The sequence below is a fragment of the Salmo salar genome, chromosome ssa20 (genome assembly GCF_905237065.1).
Source record: "Salmo salar chromosome ssa20, Ssal_v3.1, whole genome shotgun sequence".
NCBI classification, from domain to species: Eukaryota; Metazoa; Chordata; class Actinopteri; order Salmoniformes; family Salmonidae; genus Salmo; species Salmo salar.
In genome coordinates this window covers 24,004,272-24,025,824 of record NC_059461.1, presented here as the reverse complement: position 1 = coordinate 24,025,824, position 21,553 = coordinate 24,004,272, and the positions used below count along the sequence as shown (strand labels likewise).

Below are 21,553 nucleotides of genomic sequence, written 5' to 3'. Positions count from 1 at the left end.
AGTGTATAATTTGCTATGACAACTTTACTTTCTACATGACCGCACACATGATCAAATCATTACAGTCAGTGAGCACATTAAAAATGGGGAAATTGCACGAAGTTGTTCTATGAATGTAGCCATCTTGACGATCTTGTCAACAAGTTGGTATATTTTCTTTTATTACACTTTAATCTTTTGCTATTTTGTCATACTGTGTCATAGATGATGACATTGTCCTTGTCGTTACAATAAGTGTAGACTTGATGGAAATGAGCAAATTGTGAAATCATAATATAAAAATGCTATACAGGTATGAATAAATCCAAAACAAATTGTAACTATGGTTTTAATCAAATCAAATCAAATCAAATGTATTTATATAGCCCTTCGTACATCAGCTGATATCTCAAAGTGCTGTACAGAAACCCAGCCTAAAACCCCAAACAGCAAGCAATGCATGTGAAAGAAGCACGGTGGCTAGGAAAAACTCCCTAGGAAAAACTCCCTAGAAAGGCCAAAAACCTAGGAAGAAACCTAGAGAGGAACCAGGCTATGAGGGGTGGCCAGTCCTCTTGTGGCTGTGCCGGGTGGATATTATAACAGAACATGGTCAAGATGTTAAAATGTTCATAAATGACCAGCATGGTCAAATAATAATAATCATAGTAGTTGTCGAGGGTGCAACAAGCACGTCCGGTGAACAGGTCAGGGTTCCATAGCCGCAGGCAGAACAGTTGAAACTGGAGCAGCAGCACGGCCAGGTGGACTGGGGACAGCAAGGAGTCATCATGCCAGGTAGTCCTGAGGCATGGTCCTAGGGCTCAGGTCCTCCGAGAGAAAGAGAGAAAGAGAGAAAGAGAGAATTAGAGAGAGCATATTTAAATTCACACAGGACACCGGATAAGACAAGAGAAATACTCCAGATGTGACAGACTGACCCTAGCCCCCCGACACAAACTACTGCAGCATAAATACTGGAGGCTGAGACAGGAGGGGTCAGGAGACACTGTGGCCCCATCCGATGAAACCCCCGGACAGGGCCAAACAGGCAGGATATAACCCCACCCACTTTGCCAAAGCACAGCCCCCACACCACTAGAGGGATGTCTCCAACCACCAATTTACCGTCTTAAGACAAGGCCGAGTATAAGGCCGTTCACCTTCACACTCCTGGGCCAGACTATACTTAATCATAGGACCTACTGAAGAGATAAGTCTTCAGTAAAGACTTAAAGGTTGAGACTGAGTCTGCGTCTCTCACATGGGTAGGCAGACCATTCGATAAAAATGGAGCTCTATAGGAGAAAGCCCTACCTCCAGCCGTTTGCTTAGAAATTCTAGGGACAATTAGGAGGCCTGCGTCTTGTGACCGTAGCGTACGTGTAGGTATGTACGGCAGGACCAAATCGGAAAGATAGGTAGGAGCAAGCCCATGTAATGCTTTGTAGGTTAGCAGTAAAACCTTGAAATCAGCCCTTGCCTTAACAGGAAGCCAGTGTAGGGAGGCTAGCACTGGAGTAATATGATCAAATTTTTGGGTTCTAGTCAGGATTCTAGCAGCCGTATTTAGCACTAACTGAAGTTTATTTAGTGCTTTATCCGGGTAGCCGGAAAGTAGAGCATTGCAGTAGTCCAGCCTAGAAGTAACAAAAGCATGGATTCATTTTTCTGCGTCATTTTTGGACAGAAAGTTTCTGATTTTTGCAATATTACGTAGATGGAAAAAAGCTGTTCTTGAAACAGTCTTGATATGTTCTTCAAAAGAGAGATCAGGGTCCAGAGTAACGCCGAGGTCTTTCACAGTTTTATTTGAGACGACTGTACAACCATCCAGATTAATTGTCAGATTCAACAGAAGATCTCTTTGTTTCTTGGGACCTAGAACAAGCATCTCTGTTTTGTCCGAGTTTAAAAGTAGAAAGTTTGCAGCCATCCACTTCTTTATGTCTGAAACACAGGCTTCTAGCGAGGGCAATTTTGGGGCTTCATTATGTTTCATGCTTGCTTTAACTATGCTTTGTGGAAAGTTTTTTTTGGGGGGGGGGTTACTTTGGAGGTGACTATAACTATTTAAATACAGATCCCCAAAAACTATTTGAATACAGGTCTGAGAAAGCAACTACTTAAAAAATATATTTGAATACAGATCTCAGGAAGGGACTACTTTTCAGAAACATTTGATTGGCTGCCTTCAACTAATGTTAAAGGAATAGAACACAATCTCCTATACCAATGTATGTCAATATATCTGACAGTTATACTTGATCTGCAATAATTGTATGATACCTGAAAATACTGGACAAAGTCATTTCAAACATTGCAAACAGCAAGTTGGTTGCCTAGCAAAATTTACTTTGAACCTCTTTGTCCATCTGAGGGGAAGTGTTCATGTTTCAAACACACACTATACCATTTTTAAAGGGATAGTTTACTCAAAATACAAACTAACGTGATTTTCCACCTACCATGGCTATTGTTGATTCAAGAAGGCAGTTGGATATTGAGTTTCCTTCTGACACTTAATAGCCATATTTTGTTAATGTTAGCATTCTCAGAAACACTTAACATTAAACATTAAACTGTTCTTGTGCCTGTGTAGTAAAACTGTAATTACTTTAGGAGCAACATTTTATTAGCATGTTGTCACATAATACTTTGGTAATTGCATTTTAATTGCATAGCAATGAGCTGAGAATTTTTGTAACCTCTGTACACGAGGAATAGTGACTTCCTTATTCCACTTATGTAATAACTCCATTATTATGGAATTCTAAAGCAATTTCCAAAGTCCTATGTACCGACAATGTTGCTATTGTAATAATCACAAAGTTACTACACATGTATAAGAACTGGATGTAAAGCTTTACCTTATGTCTCACTAATTATTAAAATATATTTGTTAATTATTTTGAAGCTGCAAAAGTGGTCTAGTCTAATGTTGAGGTGATTCCATGTCCCTTGTGAATTTCATTATAGGCTATATTCACATCTGAGAGCCCTCCAAACCATGTGCTATTGATAGTATATTTTGACTAATTCAACTAACTGTTGAAGTTTTTGGTTCTGGCAGCCATCAAACATATATATTTTTTTGTTTTCAAATATTATTCGATTTTCTGAGAGGTATTCTAAATACTTGCAAATATTAGTTGTTTTTCTGAGACCTGTATTTGAATATGAAAGAAACTAGTTGCCTAGAAACTCTATATAAAAGAAAGAAACTCTATATAAACTATATTTGACTACCTCGGGTATTTGAAAAGTTGGTATTTTCAAATAAACTACAAAATACAACTATTTTCTGCCCAGGTCTGACACGAACTATGCATTATATTTACTGAATGGTGGGTGTATATTGATTTCATAATTTCATAATGAAATCAAATTGATCAAACAAAACCTTGTGCTTTAATAAATGACATATATAGGGGATAATTTCACAAGAGGGATGGTTATCTTACATTAATTTTTCAAGATTTGTATGTAGTAATTTACTTCATGCTTGCTACCCTGATCATGGTTGTACTAACAACACCTGTGTCGTCCAAATAGGAATTACTTAAATGATACACTTTCAGACCTGGTGACAGAAACCCTGTCTCCGCCCCTGAACATAAAAAAAGCCACAACAATTTTTTCATTCATTTAACTAGGCAAGTCAGTTAAGAACAAATTCTTATTTTCAATGATGCCCTAGGAACAGTGGGTTAACTGCCTTGTTCAGGGGCAGAACGACAGATTTGTACCTTGTACCTTGTCAGCTCGGGGATTCAATCTCGCAGCCTTTCAGTTACTAGTCCAACGCTCTAACCACTAGGCTACCTGCCGCCCCGAACAATACACAGTTCATAACGAGATGGGAGAGAAGGCGAGGTTGTAGGACTGAATCATGTTGTCTGTCTTCAAATCAGGGAGGTAGTCTCAATGAAATGTGTCACTATTTCGGAAAAGAAGAAAGTGGGGAATCAGGGTGTCCTGTTCACTTGAAATCCCATTAACACGTAAAAAAAATAACAACCGCAACCAAAAACAATGCTTGGCCCAACTCAAAAAGAAACAGCGAGATGAAGATCCACTGGACCAGAAGCAGGGCCTCTGTGCTGCACATACAGTGCATCAGTGGTGTCATGTCCTGACCAGTATAAGGGGTTATTTGTTTTGCAGTTTGGTCAGGACGTGGCAGGGGGTGTTTGTTTTATGTGGTTCGGGGTTTATTGGGCTATGCTACTATGTAAGAGAGGTGTTTGTTTAGAGTGTTTCGGGGTTTGTTGGGCTATGTTCTGTTAGTTTATTTCTATGTTAGTTCTAGTCTTTCTATTTCTATGTTTAGTTAATGGGGTTGACCTTCAATTGGAAGCAGCTGCTCCTCATTGCTTCTAATTGAAGGTCTTATTTAAGAGGGGTGTTTTTTTCTATGGGATTTGTGGGTAGTTGTCTCCTGTTTTGTGTCTGTGCACATGACAGGACTGTTTAGTGGCGTTTGTTTTGTATACGTTTTTCCTTCTTTTAATAAAAATAAAGAAGATGAGTATACACGTTCCCGCTGCACCTTGGTCTAATCCTTACGACAAGTGGAGAATGTTCATTTCCAACCTCTGGAGTGGTGAATGCCACAGAAGTGACCAGGAGGCATGATGTTGCTCCATGCAATTGGAGCAACATCATGCGTTTGCCCCAAGTGTAAATTCAAAGCTCTATCTATAACATTTTGGATTCACAAGTTGGAGGCTGTGAATGAATGTTTTTGACACTTAAGACAATACATTCTGCCTTTTAACAGGGTATTGTCTAGGGTAATTAATTTGACATGTTCAACACCAGCTCTACACAATCAGTAATACAAAGAGGAAGAAGAAAAAATCTATATAGGCTTATTGCAGTACAACCTGGATCATTTAAGCACATACTGTAGTTTACTAAAATTGCAAATCATAGCTAGCATAGGTTAACTGTGCATCAATTATTGTTTCCCATCTACAGTAAAACACCTAACTCATGAACCTCGGATTGTTCTCTTCACTGCCTCCTTTCCCAGATATAGCAGCCATACAGTGCTATAACCATCTGGAGTTTTCAAGACAATGTAAACCATGTTTCATCTATTAGAATTTTAAAAAGGCAGATTAAAATGCACATAATTACAACATTGCTCTTTTCTACACATACGAAGGCACATTTGTATTCCAAATAGGAATTCATCATAAATGCAGCAGCTGAAAGCATAATAAATGGGTATATAAATCTTGCTGCCAGCAGTACCTCCTCGTCATGACTCATACTGAGAAAGTGAAATAAGTGATGGGCACATAAATCCTTTTGAAATCAAATGGACATCAACCATTCTCAATGTTTGTTTGCATTCACTTTACATCACATGATGGCCATGGACACATCCCCCTCCTGCCATATTTCACTATATGACATTTCTGTATAGACATGCTGTTTAGTATGAGTAAGCTGTGGTTAGATCGTTATAACTTTCTCTGTTGGCCTCAAGAGCAGTGATCACTATGAATATTACACTCTATACACACCAAGCTGTCAAGTAGCTGCTTATACCAGCCTATACACAACACACATGAGGAGAGTCTCCAAGTCTGAGAAATGACATGTTTCTAGTTAAGGACCAGTTGAATGATGATAATACACAGTGGATTATTATCCTCAATTGAAGACTGTGACTGAATTCCACCCCTTTCTGATTAGATAGGATAGCTCAACGATGTAAATAGCTTTTGAACGCTGGCACCAAATTCCCCTAATCCTGTCTGGCTTAACACATGCACACATGCCTCCTTGCCCACTTTAATTTATTTTCCTTTCCGTTGAGGGAGTTGACTGTATGGAGTTGACTAGGGAGGGAGGAGGGGAAGACAGACAGAGGTGGGTGGCATTTTTCTAATAGCAAAAGTGCCCTGACCCTTGGGACCATGTTTGCTGAGTGGCTGTTGCCCCTGTTCTTTCCCTTGCCTGTTACACAGCAGGAACACACGGCCCTCCCACACCAACACAAACAGACACAGCATGGAGAGAGCTAACTTAGGCATTTGCCAGTAGAGGGAGAGAAAAGAGGACAATCACAGAATACAGTGAATGGTAATGGAGGGGCATGTTGCCAAGTTACTCAGTCTTACAGTTTCTTTCTATAGTGCAGATGACAGTATCTGTAATATGAATGGTTTAGTCAAATTGGTGTACTGGCATACAATGCCTACTCTGCCTAAACATAAGTTGACAACCAGTATGCCCATTCACGCTTCGTTTTTACTATTGACAGTATCTGATATTGTCATTGTCCCAACTCATATAGCTACGCAACATACAGCACCAGTCAAACGTTTGGACAGACCTACTTATTCAAGGGTTTTTCTTTTATTTCATAGTTTTGATGTCTTCACTGTTATTCTACTATGTAGAAAATAGTAAAAATACACATTTGGAACCATGTAGTAACAAAAAAAAAGTTAAACAAATGTATTTTAGATTCTTCGAAGTAGCCACCCTTTGCCTTGATGACAGCTTTGCTCACTCTTAGTATTCTCTCAACCAGCTTCACGAGGAATGCTTTTCCAACAGTCTTGTAGGAGTTCCCACATATGCTGAGCATTCATTGGCTGCTTTTCCTTCACTTTGCGGTCCAACTCATCCCAAACCATCTTAATTGGGTTGAGGTCAGGTGATTGTGGAGGCTAGGTCATCTAATGCAGCACTCCATCACTCTCCTTCTTGGTCAAATAGCCCTTACACAGCCTGGAGGTGTGTTGGGTCATTGTCCTGTTGAAAAACAAATTATAGTCCCACTAAGCGCAAATCAGATGGGATGGTGTATCGCTGCAGAATGCTGTGGTAGCCATGCTGGTTAAGTGTGCCTCGAATTCTAAATAAATCACAGACAGTGTCACCAGCAAAGCACCCCCACACCATCACACCTCCTCCTCCATGTTTCACGGTGGGAACATCACATGCAGAGATCATCTGTTCACCTACTCTGTGTCTCACAAAGACACTGCGGTTGGAACCAAAAATCTAAATTTTGACTCACAAGACCAGTGGACAGATTTCTACTGGTCTAATGTCCATTGCTCATGTTTCTTGGCCCAATCAAGTCTCTTTTTCTTATTGGTGTCCTTTAGTAGTGGTTTCTTTGCAGCAATTTGACCATGAAGGCCTGATTCACACAGTCTCCTCTGAACAGTTGATGTTGAGATTTGTCTGTTACTTGAACTCTGTGAAGAATTTATTTGGGCTGCAATCTGAGGCTGGTAACTCTAATTAAATGTATCTTCTGCTGCAGAGGTAACTCTGGGTCTTCCTTTCCTGTGGCGGTCCTCATGAGAGCCAGTTTCATCATAGAGCTTGATGGTTTTTCCAACTGTACTTGAAGAACCTTGAACAGTTCTTGAATTTTCCGCATGACTGACATTCATGTCTTAAAGTAATGATGGACTGTCATTTCTCTATGCTTATTTGAGTTGTTCTTGCATAATATGGACTTGGTCTTTTACCAAATAGGGCTATCTTCTGTATACCACACCTACCTTGTCACAACACAAGTGATTGGCTCAAATGCATTAAGAAGGAAAGAAATTCCACAAATTCACTTTTAAGAAGGCACACCTGTTAATTGAAATGCATTCCAGGTGACTACCTCATGAAGCTGATTGAGAGAATGCCAAGAGTGTGCAAAGCTGTCATCAAGGCTAAGGGTGGCTGCTTTGAAGAATATCAAATATAAAATATATTTTGATTTGTTTAACACTTTTTTGGTTACTACATGATTCCATATGTGTTATTTCATAGTTTTGAGGTCTTCACTATTATTCTACAACATAGAAAATAGTAAAAATAAAGAAAAACCCTTGAATGAGTAGGTGTGTCCAAACTTTTGACTGGTACTGTACTTCTGTACATATACAAGCAATGATGAATAGTTATGGCAATTTTTAAAGTGAACATTTTATAACTCCATCCTTAATTGATATCTAATATTCCACAAAAAGCACGCCTGCTTCCATATGAGTTTTTATGCAGCTGAATCAAAAACATGCAATTAATAAACATAGCCATTTCCTGTACAACAATTGTATTGGTCTAAAAATCATACTGAGCAAGACATTTAATTAAACTGCTTCCACAGCTAGGAGTGATTTGGCCCACGGTTCTTTAAAAGAGCACCGCCCCATTTTTAGACAATATCAAGCTGCCTCAGAGGAAGTATGAGTGTTCTCCTCATAAGTAGTAGTTTAGCCAAACATCACCTATTTTGACTATTTGTAAAATATATGATATTCACTCTTTTAGATACATAGCATCTATCCTTGAGAACACGTGTGATCTGGGGAAATAAATATTCCCTTAAACTAAGACCTCTGTTAAAAGCATAATAGTGATCAAGTGAATGCAATTCAGTGATTCTGCATCTTGAAGCAAACATTTCAATGTCATTGAGATCATAAATGAACACATGCTTTTAAAAGCCTGAGAGAAACAGATATTCAGCTATAGTGCTCTGGAACAATTAGCAACTATTATAAGGATAAGGACAAGAAAATCTGTAATGTGAAATGTAAATACAATCTAAATGGAAATATACACTTCCATAGAGCCTAGATAGAACTCTACCCTGTGAATCCTACATGGCTGCATTTATACTAGCCTTAGTGGGCTGGTATACCCCACACATCCATAAAACATTTGTCCCAGGTGCTGAATCAGATAGGATAAAAACTTTTATGCATTTTTCATAAAATTTGAAATTGTCTTGTTACACCATGTTTTATGTCATGGTGAAGTGCCTCAATAGAAAGCATACTAATGCTGTTGGCTTTTTTGGTATATTGCATGCCAGTAAGAAGAGTAAAAACAGGACAAAATAACATAATCATGTTTGACACCCATTATTTAGCAACTACCATTCACAAGTTTAATGACATAATTCAATTTCACATACAGTTACCATAATTCCATAAAATGAACAAGAGCTAAATATTGGAAAAGACTACACATAAAGTCTATCAGTTACTTGTATACAAGTATTAACACGAAGATCTCAATATTACTCAAGGATAAGAAAAGTGAAAAGTGGGGTAATGTGTAATCAACAGCAGATACAGATGTGCCATCTCAATTTGATCCCTCTTTTGTTGCTGAGAATTTTCCTGCACTGCAGGAAATGCACATTTCTAGTGTATTCAAGGCTTAAAAAGGCTTCTAACGTTTATTATTACTAGCTTAAAACTTGATTTGCCCTAAGGAAAAATGTATCAACCCCTACAAAAATGGCCATTAATTATAATCCACAAATTTCCTGTTGCTGCAGCATTTTTTTTCCTGCTGAGAGAAAGTAGGTTTAGGTTTATATTTACAAACAGGATTAATTCATCCGATCAATTTGTTCTTAATGTGATAACGTTCATTTAAAACAACAATAACAAGAGTCAAACAGAGGATGTAAGTTGTCAGTCACCATGCACACGGTGATCTGTACAGTGCATCCCTGTGGAAAACATTTAGCTCTGACTCCCAAGCAGCTGTAAAGTGCATTTTTAGGATGGATAACTTTAATTTAAAACAACAGTAAGAACAGAGTCAGAGGATGGAAGTTTAACTCAGTCTCCATTCACTAAAGAGGTTTACGGTGCATCCCTGTGTAAAACATTTACCTCTGACCCCCAGGCAGAGTGCGTTTTTAGGATGGACTTGACAGATCATACCTCACATTCCCTGGATCCTGAGATCGTGCAGGGGCAGGCCCTTGTCTCATTTACCAATGCATCCATGGTCTCAGAGTTTGAATGGTAAGTCAAATAATACTCTTGCAACTGAGAGTTAAGGTTAAGCTCCTGCTTCCGGGCCTTTTTTCTGCGCTTGTGGTTGACTGAGTGCTGCTGCAGCTGTCTCATGCTATTGGGGTAGCGCCTCCACGAGACATAAATTACCAGCAGGATCAGTGACACAGACAGAAATAGGGCTACACTGCCTGCAATGATTTTATGGAAGGCCATATGCTCAAACTCTAGTTCTGGGAAAAATGAGGAGGATTCTGGAGAGATGGAGGTCATGAGTATGGACTCTGTTGTGTCTTTGTCTGTCACAATGGGAGAGACAGATTGTGGAGTGAGTCTTTGTACAGTTGATGCAGGTAGACCTTGGGTTATTGTGGTCGTGGCAGAGAGAGGTGTGGTGGGCTTTTTGGTGTCCACAACTAAGGCTGTGGTTTGCCTCATGATCATAGCTGTGGTTTGGTCTACAACTGATATGTCCACACAGATTGTGTAGTTCCTCACTATGTCGATTACTCTGTCTCCCTGAACTGACTTGGGGCTACTGCATATCATGTTGATGTCCTTTGAGCCTCTGAAGTTCTTCAGCCAGGTCACCAGGGGGCAGATAGTAGGGCTGCAGTCCCAGGCGTTACCCACCAAGCTGATGGTGGTAATGGAGACCCAGGCTGAAACCGTGTCCTGAGACACGTTGCTCAGCTTGTTGGATTCAAGATTGAGTATCTGTAAGTTTGGCATACACTGGAAAACAGCTGGGTCCAAGATCTGAATGTCATTTCCTGAGAGGTCTAATTTTTGCAGCGTATGCCAGATCCAAGGCAGGCCCTGATTGATGGCTCGTATGCGGTTCCATTGCAAGTAGAGGACCTGTAGATTGTTAAGGCGTGTAAAAATAAAAAAATGTATCCTTGAAAATTGATTATGCTCCAGATGAAGCTCTTTCAACTTGAACAGCCCCAAGAAGGTGGTGCGGTTAAGGGTGCGTAGGTGATTGTAACCCAGGTCCAGGAACTCCAGGTTGCGACACTCCAGGAAAGTGCGTACAGGTATCCTGTTGAGACCATTGGATCGTAGGTGAAGGTTTTGGAGCTTACGCAGACCATAGAAATGACCTGGCTGCAGAGACTGTAGCTGGTTGTAGGACAAATCAAGATTGCGCAGGTTTGGTACAGCATTGAAAGTCTTATTTTGTAGAAGTGGAATTTTGTTAGAGCTGAGAATCAGTTCTTTGAGCCTACGCACACCCTGAAAGGCTAAGCTATCTATGGCGGTAATGGAATTGTGGTCCAGGTAAAGCCAGATGAGCTGGTTGAGATGAGCGAATTGGTAAGGCAGCAGAGTCAGTAGGCTGTTGTAGCGCAGGGACAGACCCTGGCATCCAGTAGAGATGTTTTCTGGGATGTCTTGAAAGATGCCAGACTCGCAATAAACAATCTTCCCTTCACAGCGACAACTTGCTGGGCACATCCTCTCCCCCTTGCTGAGCAGCAGAAGAAAAGATGACAGGAGAAGAACACATAAAAGATGCCTATCCCACACAAGGGTACCTGTAGATGAGAAGAGATTTGAGTGCATGGGGCTACCAAAGCACATCTCCATTTCAGTATGTGTGCCCTGTCACTGTGCAATGTCCATGACAGATTGATTGATATTTCAGGCAGATGTTTTTTTGTGTCATTCTGTGAAGTGAAAATCCTGTCAACTATGGGTGATGGGTCTTTCTAAGACAAACGCACAGCAGCAGAGAACAGACACTGAATAACTTTCACATTTCATACCACTTATGAGCTCAATAATATATAATGCATATTCATACATATATAAAAGGGCAGGTATATTACTCAGTGTTGGGTTTTAGAGAAGACAAACTACCCCTCATTATAAACCCAATATAATACAATACTGGTTGTACACTGCATAGGAAAAGCAAGCATCGAGGAGTTTTATGTAACAAAGCTTCAAAGCGCCATAACTTTCATGAAATAGAAATATGCATCTTTATGGGTTTCATTGGTGGTCACTTACCCATTGCTGCTTAGTGAAATACGAGCAATCCTTTCAGCACCATGGAACTGTCCAAATAATTCATTTAACTCCTTTCATTCGACACACGCCTTCTCTACCATTAGAAAACTGAAAATATTGCATGAATTGCCTCGTGAGTTTCAAGAGATGCTCTTAAATGTATACATCACTGACAATAATACTTTAAAACAGAATAAAAGACAAGTTAGAACGTAAGCAGTTCCAACAGTTCAATATATCCGCGGAAGATCATAATGTACTCATCCCTAAATAGCCTACTGGACTGGTAGTGACTTCACCCGTACGCGGCAAAAAAATGGAAATACTGGCTATGCGCAATAAACAATTCCGTTCAGGCGTGTCGGATTGCACAACCAAGTGCAACTGCAACACCTTGCGCCTTCTCGCTCTCTACATACACATGCATGCACCCTCGCAAAAGAGAGGGAGAGAGACATAGCCATAATGTCATTTGAAATGTCTCTATTCCTTTGAAACTTTTTTAAGTGTAATGTTTACTGTTCATTTTTTATTTAAATTGTGTGATCTATTTCACTTTATTTGCCAATGTAAACATGTTTCCCATGTCAATAAAGCCCTTTGAATTGAGAGAGAATGTCACTGTATAAGAATCGGTCACATTCGAGTTACTAAAATAGATAAACTGTGCATTTATTGAAAGATTAAAGTTCTTCAAAATACTCTGATTTATGAACGATCTATAATTATTTACAAAAGCTACCTTACTCATGACGAATTTTCATAAATAAGAAAAAGTAGCCTCCATAATCTTGCCTCCCTAATCTGGTTAAAACATAAAAAATGTAATGACTAATTTCGCTGTTGTAGCCTATAGCAGGCCGACTGCCCACAGTATCTATAAATAGCTTCACAACAAAATAGGAAAACGTGTTGTAACAACATTTGGGCTACATACAACTATAAGTAAAAACAAAAGATGTATAGTTTGTCACTGTAAAGTACTACAGGGGACCCTTCAAACATACATCATGTTCAGGTCTGCAATAACAATGAGAACAAGCTCTCCTAATACCTCAATGTGTTTGGGAAATCAGATCAGTGCTGTTCAAACTGATGGCAGGATAAAAGGAAATAATTCAGTATTTTGGCCTTAGTGATTTCTTATTAATCAGACATAAGATTGGATTTTTGTTTTTAAGTCCCTACCCAGCTAGCACATAACGTTCGGAGAACCATATGTTTCTTAGAGCTTGGTGAGAGCATGGTTGACCTATGTTATTTGCATACAACCTTCCTTAACTTTCTGTGAGTAGTGCAGGATAGTTGCTTGGCTTTGGAATATTCTCAGCACATTTAAGGAACTAGACAAAAAAATTAAAATCAAACATGGGTTACATTTCATTTCAATGTTGGTAATGTTCTAGGAACGTTCTCCAACTGGTTCGACATTGGGAACATTCTCAAAAGTTCAGAGAATGTTAAAAAAAAAAAACGTTCTGTGGGAATTTCAGTACTTCAGCATAACGTTTCATTAGAGGTTTCCTCATTGTTCTATTTAAAGTTGTGTTCTCAAATTGATCTAAGAACATTAAGAAAACTTTCCATAAAAACCACAAGAAACTTTGAGTAATATTCAGAGAACGTTTTAAGAATGTTATTTAAAAAAATACAATCCAGTCTCAGCATCAACAAAACTGTCCTTTCTTTCTTTCTCCCCTGACCCATCTGTCTATCGCCTCCTTTGAATTCCATGCTGTCACAATTACCAGCCCTTTCAAGCTTAACATCCTTATCATTTATCGCCCTCCAGGTTCCCTTGGAGAGTTCATCAATGAGCTTGACGCCTTGATAAGTTCCTTTCCTGAGGATGGCTCACCTCTCACAGTTCTGGGTGACTTTAACCTCCCCATGTCTACCTTTGACTCATTCCTCTCTGCCTCCTCCTTTCCACTCCTCTCCTCTTTTGACCTCACCCTCTCACCTTCCCCCCCTACTCACAAGGCAGGCAATACGCTTGACCTCATCTTTACTAGATGCTGTTCTTCCACTAATCTCATTGCAACTCCCCTCCAAGTCTCCGACCACTACCTTGTATCCTTTTCCCTCTCGCTCTCATCCAACACGTCTCACTCTGCCCCTACTCAGATGGTATTGCGTCGTCCCAACCTTCGCTCTCTCTCTCCCGCTACTCTCTCCTCTTCCATCCTATCATCTCTTCCCTCTGCTCAAACCTTCTCCAACCTATCTCCTGATTCTGCCTCCTCAACCCTCCTCTCCTCCCTTTCTGCATCCTTTGACTCTCTATGTCCCCTATCCTCCAGGCCGGCTCGGTCCTCCCCTCCTGCTCCGTGGCTTGACGACTCAATGCGAGCTCACAGAACAGGGCTCCGGCAGCCGAGCGGAAATGGAGGAAAACTCGCCTCCCTGCGGACCTGGCATCCTTTCACTCCATCCTCTCTACATTTTCCTCTTCTGTCTCTGCTGCTAAAGCCACTTTCTACCACTCTAAATTCCAAGCATCTGCCTCTAACCCTAGGAAGCTCTTTGCCACCTTATCCTCCCTCCTGAATCCTCCTCCCCCTCCCCCCCTCCTCCCTCTCTGCGGATGACTTCGTCAACCATTTTGAAAAGAAGGTCGACGACATCCGATCCTCGTTTGCTAAGTCAAACGACACCACTGGTCCTGCTCACACTGCCCTACCCTGTGCTTTGACCTCTTTCTCCCCTCTCTCTCCAGATGAAATCTCGCGTCTTGTGACGGCCGGCCACCCAACAACCTGCCCGCTTGACACTATCCCCTCCTCTCTTCTCCAGACCATTTCCGGAGACCTTCTCCCTTACCTCACCTCGCTCATCAACTCATCCTTGACTGCTGGCTACGTCCCTTCTGTCTTCAAGAGAGCGAGAGTTGCACCCCTTCTGAAAAAACCTACACTCGATCCCTCCGATGTCAACAACTACAGACCAGTATCCCTTCTTTCTTTTCTCTCCAAAACTCTTGAACGTGCCGTCCTTGGCCAGCTCTCCTGCTATCTCTCTCAGAATGACCTTCTTGATCCAAATCAGTCAGGTTTCAAGACTGGTCATTCAACTGAGACTGCTCTTCTGTGTCACGGAGGCTCTCCGCACTGCTAAAGCTAACTCTCTCTCCTCTGCTCTCATCCTTCTAGACCCATCTGCTGCCTTTGATACTGTGAACCATCAGATCCTCCTCTCCACCCTCTCCGAGTTGGGCATCTCCGGCGCGGCCCACGCTTGGATTGCGTCCTACCTGACAGGTCGCTCCTACCAGGTGGCGTGGCGAGAATCTGTCTCCGCACCACGTGCTCTCACCACTGGTGTCCCCCAGGGCTCTGTTCTAGGCCCTCTCCTATTCTCGCTATACACCAAGTCACTTGGCTCTGTCATATCCTCACATGGTCTCTCCTATCATTGCTATGCAGACGACACACAATTCATCTTCTCCTTTCCCCCTTCTGATAACCAGGTGGCAAATCGCATCTCTGCATGTCTGGCAGACATATCAGTGTGGATGACGGATCACCACCTCAAGCTGAACCTCGGCAAGACGGAGCTGCTCTTCCTCCCGGGGAAGGACTGCCCGTTCCATGATCTCGCCATCACGGTTGACAACTCCATTGTGTCCTCCTCCCAGAGTGCTAAGAACCTTGGCGTGACCCTGGACAACACCCTGTCGTTCTCCACTAACATCAAGGCGGTGACCCGATCCTGTAGGTTCATGCTCTACAACATTCGCAGAGTACGACCCTGCCCCACACAGGAAGCGGCGCAGGTCCTAATCCAGGCACTTGTCATCTCCCGTCTGGATTACTGCAACTCGCTGTTGGCTGGGCTCCCTGCCTGTGCCATTAAACCCCTACAACTCATCCAGAACGCCGCAGCCCGTCTGGTGTTCAACCTTCCCAAGTTCTCTCACGTCACCCCGCTCCTCCGCTCTCTCCACTGGCTTCCAGTTGAAGCTCGCATCCGCTACAAGACCATGGTGCTTGCCTACGGAGCTGTGAGGGGAACGGCACCTCCGTACCTTCAGGCTCTGATGAGGCCCTACACCCAAACCTGCTCGCTGCTCTGGCACCCCAATGGTGGAACAAGCTCCCTCACGACGCCAGGACAGCGGAGTCAATCACCACCTTCCGGAGACACCTGAAACCCCACCTCTTTAAGGAATACCTAGGATAGGATAAAGTAATCCTTCTAACCCCCCCTAAAAGATTTAGATGCACTATTGTAAAGTGGTTGTTCCACTGGATATCATAAGGTGAACGCACCAATTTGTAAGTCGCTCTGGATAAGAGCGTCTGCTAAATGACTTAAATGTCTTTGTTAAGTGTGCTCAGGTGTGTTGGCCACGACCACTAATTGGCCACATCTGATCATAATGAGCGCTTGGTTCCTATGAAATGGGGTCTGTTTGAATAGACTAAAAAGAACATGGCATGCTAGCTCCTTCCTGGTGGCGCAGTGGACTAATTCCATGGATAGAGAACAAAAGATCATATGTTTGTATCTCACTGATGCCTTGTCACAATAAAAAAGAAAGAAATATGTCTGCATGATTAATGCCCAAGGAAATACATTTCCATGCATTTTAACTGTGCTTGTAGTTCAAAACAGTTAACCCCAAATAAGCTAGTAGTGTTAAAGTCATGACCACTTGCTTAACATTGAGTGAGTCATTAAAATAATGTAGAATTTATTTTTTCAAAGCATCAACAAAACCTCCCAGGAAAACTTTCAAGGAACCAAAGTAAAATGTTCTCCGAACCTCCCTGCGACCTAAAAATAAACCTTTTTAAAACAGGTAATTTTTCACTTCTGTTCTCAGAACGTTTAAAAAACATTGTTACCAGTCAGGAAGCGTATGGCTTTGTTCCCACAACCAATGTGAAACCAAAAACATACGGTCCCACAACTTCCAAGGAAACAAATGTGCTGGGGATTGACATCATGGGCCTATCATTTTGCAACAGGTCATTGTTCACAGTGGGCCATGTGAACTCTGCTAGCAATGCTCAGCAGTGTTTAACATCTAGCCAATGGATTGTTTCATCAAAAACAAAGATTAATTGACATGTCCCATATTTATTTGAGAAAAACAAACATTTCACACAAAAGTCTACACCTGGAACCAAATCTTGTGTGCATGCTGACCACTGGTTTTGCCTGTCACAACAGAAGGAACAATCTTACAATATATTGACTCAAGTCACTGTGTTAGACGCGCTTCTTGGCCTTTTCACCCTGGGGGAAAAAAAGAAAAAGATGTACTGTTAAAAGTAATGACAACTTGCGACTATGATGACGATAATGCTGGAACAACAGACAACAGTTGTCCTCACGCTGTTTGTTTGAATTTCAGTGATCTGAGTCTACTACCTTTATGGTATTCCCCAACTCCAGTAGTGTCTGTTCATAGCGGGGTTCCATGCTCTTCAGATTCCCAGGCATGACTATCTGTTTGTGGATCCCAGGGCTGCCTGCATCCTTCACCATCTGAAGAAATTTCTTCTCCTATAGAATAGCAACGACCAACATCAACCAGAATTAGCATACAAGAACTGTAGATCTATAACTAAAGCAGCAATTTTATTAAAACTTGTCTGGCAGTTTAATCACAACTAAACCAAACTCAAATTTATTTAAATAGAAATGTGATTTTTTTTATGCAGCAGCAATGAAATTGACAGAATACTGCTTTTCTGCAATGCTATCATTTCAGCCTTGGCCACACATTGAAAATATGTCATTGGTCTTTGTGTCTTATGTTTGAAAAATACATCCATCTCACCTGTACCCCCAACAGAAATGTGAAGGCCAGTCCAGATTTTCCCGCTCTTGCAGTTCTTCCAACCCTGTGCCAACAAAAGGTTGTTGCACAGATTGGCAAAAGAACATTGCATACATTTAAGGGTCCCTTGTAGTACTTTACATTGACAAACTATGCATCTTTTGTTTTTACTTATAGTTGTATGTAGCCCAAATGTTGTTAGAACACATGTTTTCCTATTTTGTTGTATGAACATTCCATACAAAAGCTACAACAAATACAATTCAACCTATGCAGTTCCAAGTGTAACAGTCAAATAAAACATTAGCTAGCTTACCGGTGAATGTAAGTCCTGATGAACTGTGGTGCATCGTAGTTCACAACACATTTCACACCGTTGATGTCAATGCCTCTGGCAGCAGCATCAGTGCTGATCAAACTTGAACAGGAAATAAAAAAAAAAAAAAATATATATATATATATATATATATATAGATAGCAAAGAAAATAGGATATTCAATTATCCGCTAACAGACACTCATACTTACAGTTGGATCTTTCCCTGTTCAAATTCCTTGAGGGTTCTCATCCTCTCATTGGGGGAGAGTCGTGAGGAGAACTCAGCTGCCTGCACTCCACCAAAAAGCTGCACTAGCAGGAACAGTCTGTCAGAGAGAACAGAGAGTAAAATCAAATTGCTGTGGACATGTAAATCTTCATCCAATAATGCAGTAAGGAGAAAACCTGTATAGATTCACCAACCTGTGAGTGGCTTCTCTGGAATTAGTGAAGCACAGAATGGGACTAAACTTCAGGCGCAATATGAAATGGAGGATGAGGAGGGGCTTCTTACTCAGAGTGCAGGGCACATAGTATTCCTAGAAAAGAAACCATAATGGCACAATGCTCTGGAATATAGGAGAAATTATGTTTTTAAAAATTGGGATGTTTTGTAACTTACTGTCAGGCCCTGTGGGAAGTTAAACCTCTCTTGAGACTCAGGGTTGGTCGTTGACTGACTGTGGACAGAGCTGAAGAGTCTGGGCTGATGCAGGCCTAGCTGCTGCAACTTCTCTGGATTCTGAGTCAGTGTGGCTGAGAACAGGAGCTTCTGCAGAGGCATCTGCGGCGGTGACAAGCTGTCAAAGTAAAAATAGACGTATTACATCACTGAAATGCATATACCCTAAAATAATGTATGAAAGCACACAACCCATAGGTGCAGAACAGTTTGTATTCTCACTAACAAACAAACCACAGTTGCCAGTCCTGCATTTTCCAGTACTGTCTGAAAGAATGCTGAGAAGTGAGGTCTTACCTCGCTGCTGTGATAGGTGCAGGCTCTGTCCTCTTGAAGATTGAGACTGCTTCAGAAACTCTCCTGGGTCTGTAAACTGCCTTGGTCACCTGACTGAGCCAAGACTGGTGCATGCTGTCAATCATCCGGTCTGCCTCATCAATGATCTGCAGAGAAGGTTTGATATTGACCATCATGAAATATGAATCCTTTATTGAAATACTGTTAGTCATAACACCCATAAAAATACAAATTACATTGTACTAGTATTAGTGACTCACAAGGAAGCGGAGGTGTTCCAAACTGAAACCATCATTCTTATTGATGTGATCAACTAGTCTTCCAGGGGTTGCGACAACAATGTCTGCCAAACTGTGGCTTATTCCACCTCTGCAAAACAAGCAAAACATGTATTTCTTTCAGATCGATTTTCTATTTAAAATCGTGGTGTTATTTATGCAAAAATTACTATTTTCAATGAAAGGAAACTAAGCTTAAACAAATATAATAATTCATTATCCACCAAGGAAGAAAGACCTTGATGTGTCTTTACCTGTTTTCTGAGAGCAATGCCTGCTCGGCAGCAAAGGACTTTTGACCAGCAAGCATGACCACTTTCAAGCTGTTGCCTTCCGCATATGAACTGAATACTTTGCAAACCTGTTTGAGAAAACATTTAAACATTTTTCAAGCTCAGGTATGAATTACAGTATAAGACATTAAAAGACATTTCCCACTACAAGCTAACCAAAATAATCACAAGTTATCTCCATCATGGAGATTGAAGGTTTGACTCTAGTTACCTGCTGTGCAAGCTCTTTGGTGGGCAACACTGCCAAAACCCGGACTTTACATACAACTCGCCCTATCAGTGCCTAATGACATAAAAAAATGGAAAATTATGACTTATCTAATGAAAAAAACATATATATATAGTTAATAGTTTAATTCATACCTGAATAACAGGTATGACAAATGCCAGAGTCTTGCCACTCCCCGTTGGAGCAGACACACAAACGTCTCTGGGTTTGTAGCCCCCTCTTCCAATCAATAGACCATGAGAGACACTCTCTAAAATGGCTGGGATGACCTCCGCTTGTACTGCAAAAGGGAAACAACAGAAGTTGAGTACTTTCCCCTCCAACATTGTGACAGCAAAATAGATTTCAACTTCCAATCCTTCATGCCTGCTAACCTGGAAAGAGGTGATGAATTCCATTGCTCTCAAGTTTCCGTTGGAGTTTAGTACAAATTCCTGGGACATCACTGATGGGGACTAGGTTGCTTGTAATGTCTCTCTGGATTACATCTGGTTCAGCAAGCCACTTGGGCAGGACTCTTTGTACCTAACATATTAAATATATAAAATGTATCATGAACATACTGTAAAGACATTTCCCACTACAAGTTATATCAATGCGCTAGTGCACTTCACCAAACAATGGTACCTTTTGAATAATCTTTTTCTCAAATCCTCCCAGTATGGTGAAACCAGTCTGAGAGGGATTTGTTTCTGTGTCTTGTATTGACTGATCAGTCTGAATTTTCTCCACCATTTCATCATTTTTTAGCAGCTCTGTTTTGTCAGCAGCAGCAGCCTCTTGCAGGTTTCCATTCTTATTGTGGACAGATTTCTGCTTCATCCCATCTAAGGAGAGAAGCAAAGACAGACAATAAGGAATACTAATATAAAATAAATTCTTATGAATGTTATACCATTTCAACTGTATATGTGTGATATAAAATAATAGATACACACCTTTGTCCTTTTCTGTCAGTTGCATCTTTTTCGTATCCTTCTTCTTTCGTGCATTATCACCCTCGGAAAGTTCTTCAGGGTCTGGTGGGGACACATCCTGGTTTACTTGCTCTTTCCTCTTCTTTGGGTGTTTTGTCACATCGAGGTTGCCTCCCTTGTTTTTTCTTTTCTTCTTAACCGAGGTGACCCTGTCACTCTCAACTGTTGTTTTTGACTGGTATTCTTCTTGACATGACAAGCTCTGTTGCTCCTTGACTTTGGCCTTCCTCTGAAGCTTAGCCAACAACGCTTTGGCTCGAGATTCGTTGCTCGAGCCATCATCTCCCTCATCCCCAAGGTATCTGTGAAAAACATAGTCGTCAATGTACCTGGTTTCAGGTCCCCAATAAACACACTTTATAAACACTTCATAATATAACTACATAGCTAGCTGACTATATCAATCAAGAACTAAGGAAGCTAGCTAACGCTAGCGTACAACAAAAAGTGAACATACCTATTAATAAGGAACAGAGCCATTGTTCAAATGTTGAAAGGGGGCAAACAATGAGATGTGGGCAAGAACTTCAATAATGTAACGTTATCTAGCAGCCATTCCACCACAATAATATAAACCCTTTTTGCTGTTTCACACGTGTGTGTTTTCCCAGAGCTATTTAGAGAAAGGCGGTGTCTTCCTGTTTAAAGTCGCTTTAAAATGACGTTAGTAGGTTCAGGAGAAGAGTTGACAAAAAAAGGGTTGACCACTTTCAAACATTAAGAGGTAATGTTTTCTTTATATCTTGTGATTAAGTAACGCTATTCTTTTTATCTTATTTGTTCATAGCTTAATATTTTAACTCGTGTTATCAATATTTGTATATATTTTTTTAAATGCAGTGAGCGCGTTATGAAAAGCCCGCTACCCTCGGAACCCCCACCACTGTAATGTGCAGCCT

General features: G+C 41.0%; 2 protein-coding genes across 2 annotated transcripts; both read right to left on the bottom strand.

Annotated features, from left to right (window-relative positions):
- Nucleotides 1-8,879: 8,879 nt before the first annotated feature.
- Nucleotides 8,880-12,224, bottom strand: LOC106579875 (leucine-rich repeat transmembrane neuronal protein 4). Its single transcript, XM_014160193.2, has 2 exons — nt 11,790-12,224; nt 8,880-11,311 (listed from the first exon to the last, which is right to left on the bottom strand). The coding sequence occupies exons 1-2, from the start codon at nt 11,791-11,793 to the stop codon at nt 9,690-9,692; spliced, it is 1,626 nt and encodes a 541-aa protein (XP_014015668.1). The 5' UTR covers nt 11,794-12,224; the 3' UTR covers nt 8,880-9,689.
- Nucleotides 12,225-16,854: 4,630 nt separating this feature from the next.
- Nucleotides 16,855-21,264, bottom strand: ddx51 (DEAD (Asp-Glu-Ala-Asp) box polypeptide 51). The gene is given in 16 exon segments (NM_001139764.1): nt 16,855-17,033; nt 17,169-17,303; nt 17,581-17,644; nt 17,897-17,998; nt 18,108-18,224; nt 18,322-18,437; nt 18,521-18,698; nt 18,878-19,023; nt 19,138-19,246; nt 19,410-19,516; nt 19,660-19,731; nt 19,812-19,957; nt 20,052-20,202; nt 20,305-20,504; nt 20,616-20,956; nt 21,112-21,264. Coding segments are annotated over 16 exon segments (2,034 nt in total). The 5' UTR covers nt 21,135-21,264; the 3' UTR covers nt 16,855-17,006.
- Between the last annotated feature and the right edge of the window lie 289 nt (nt 21,265-21,553).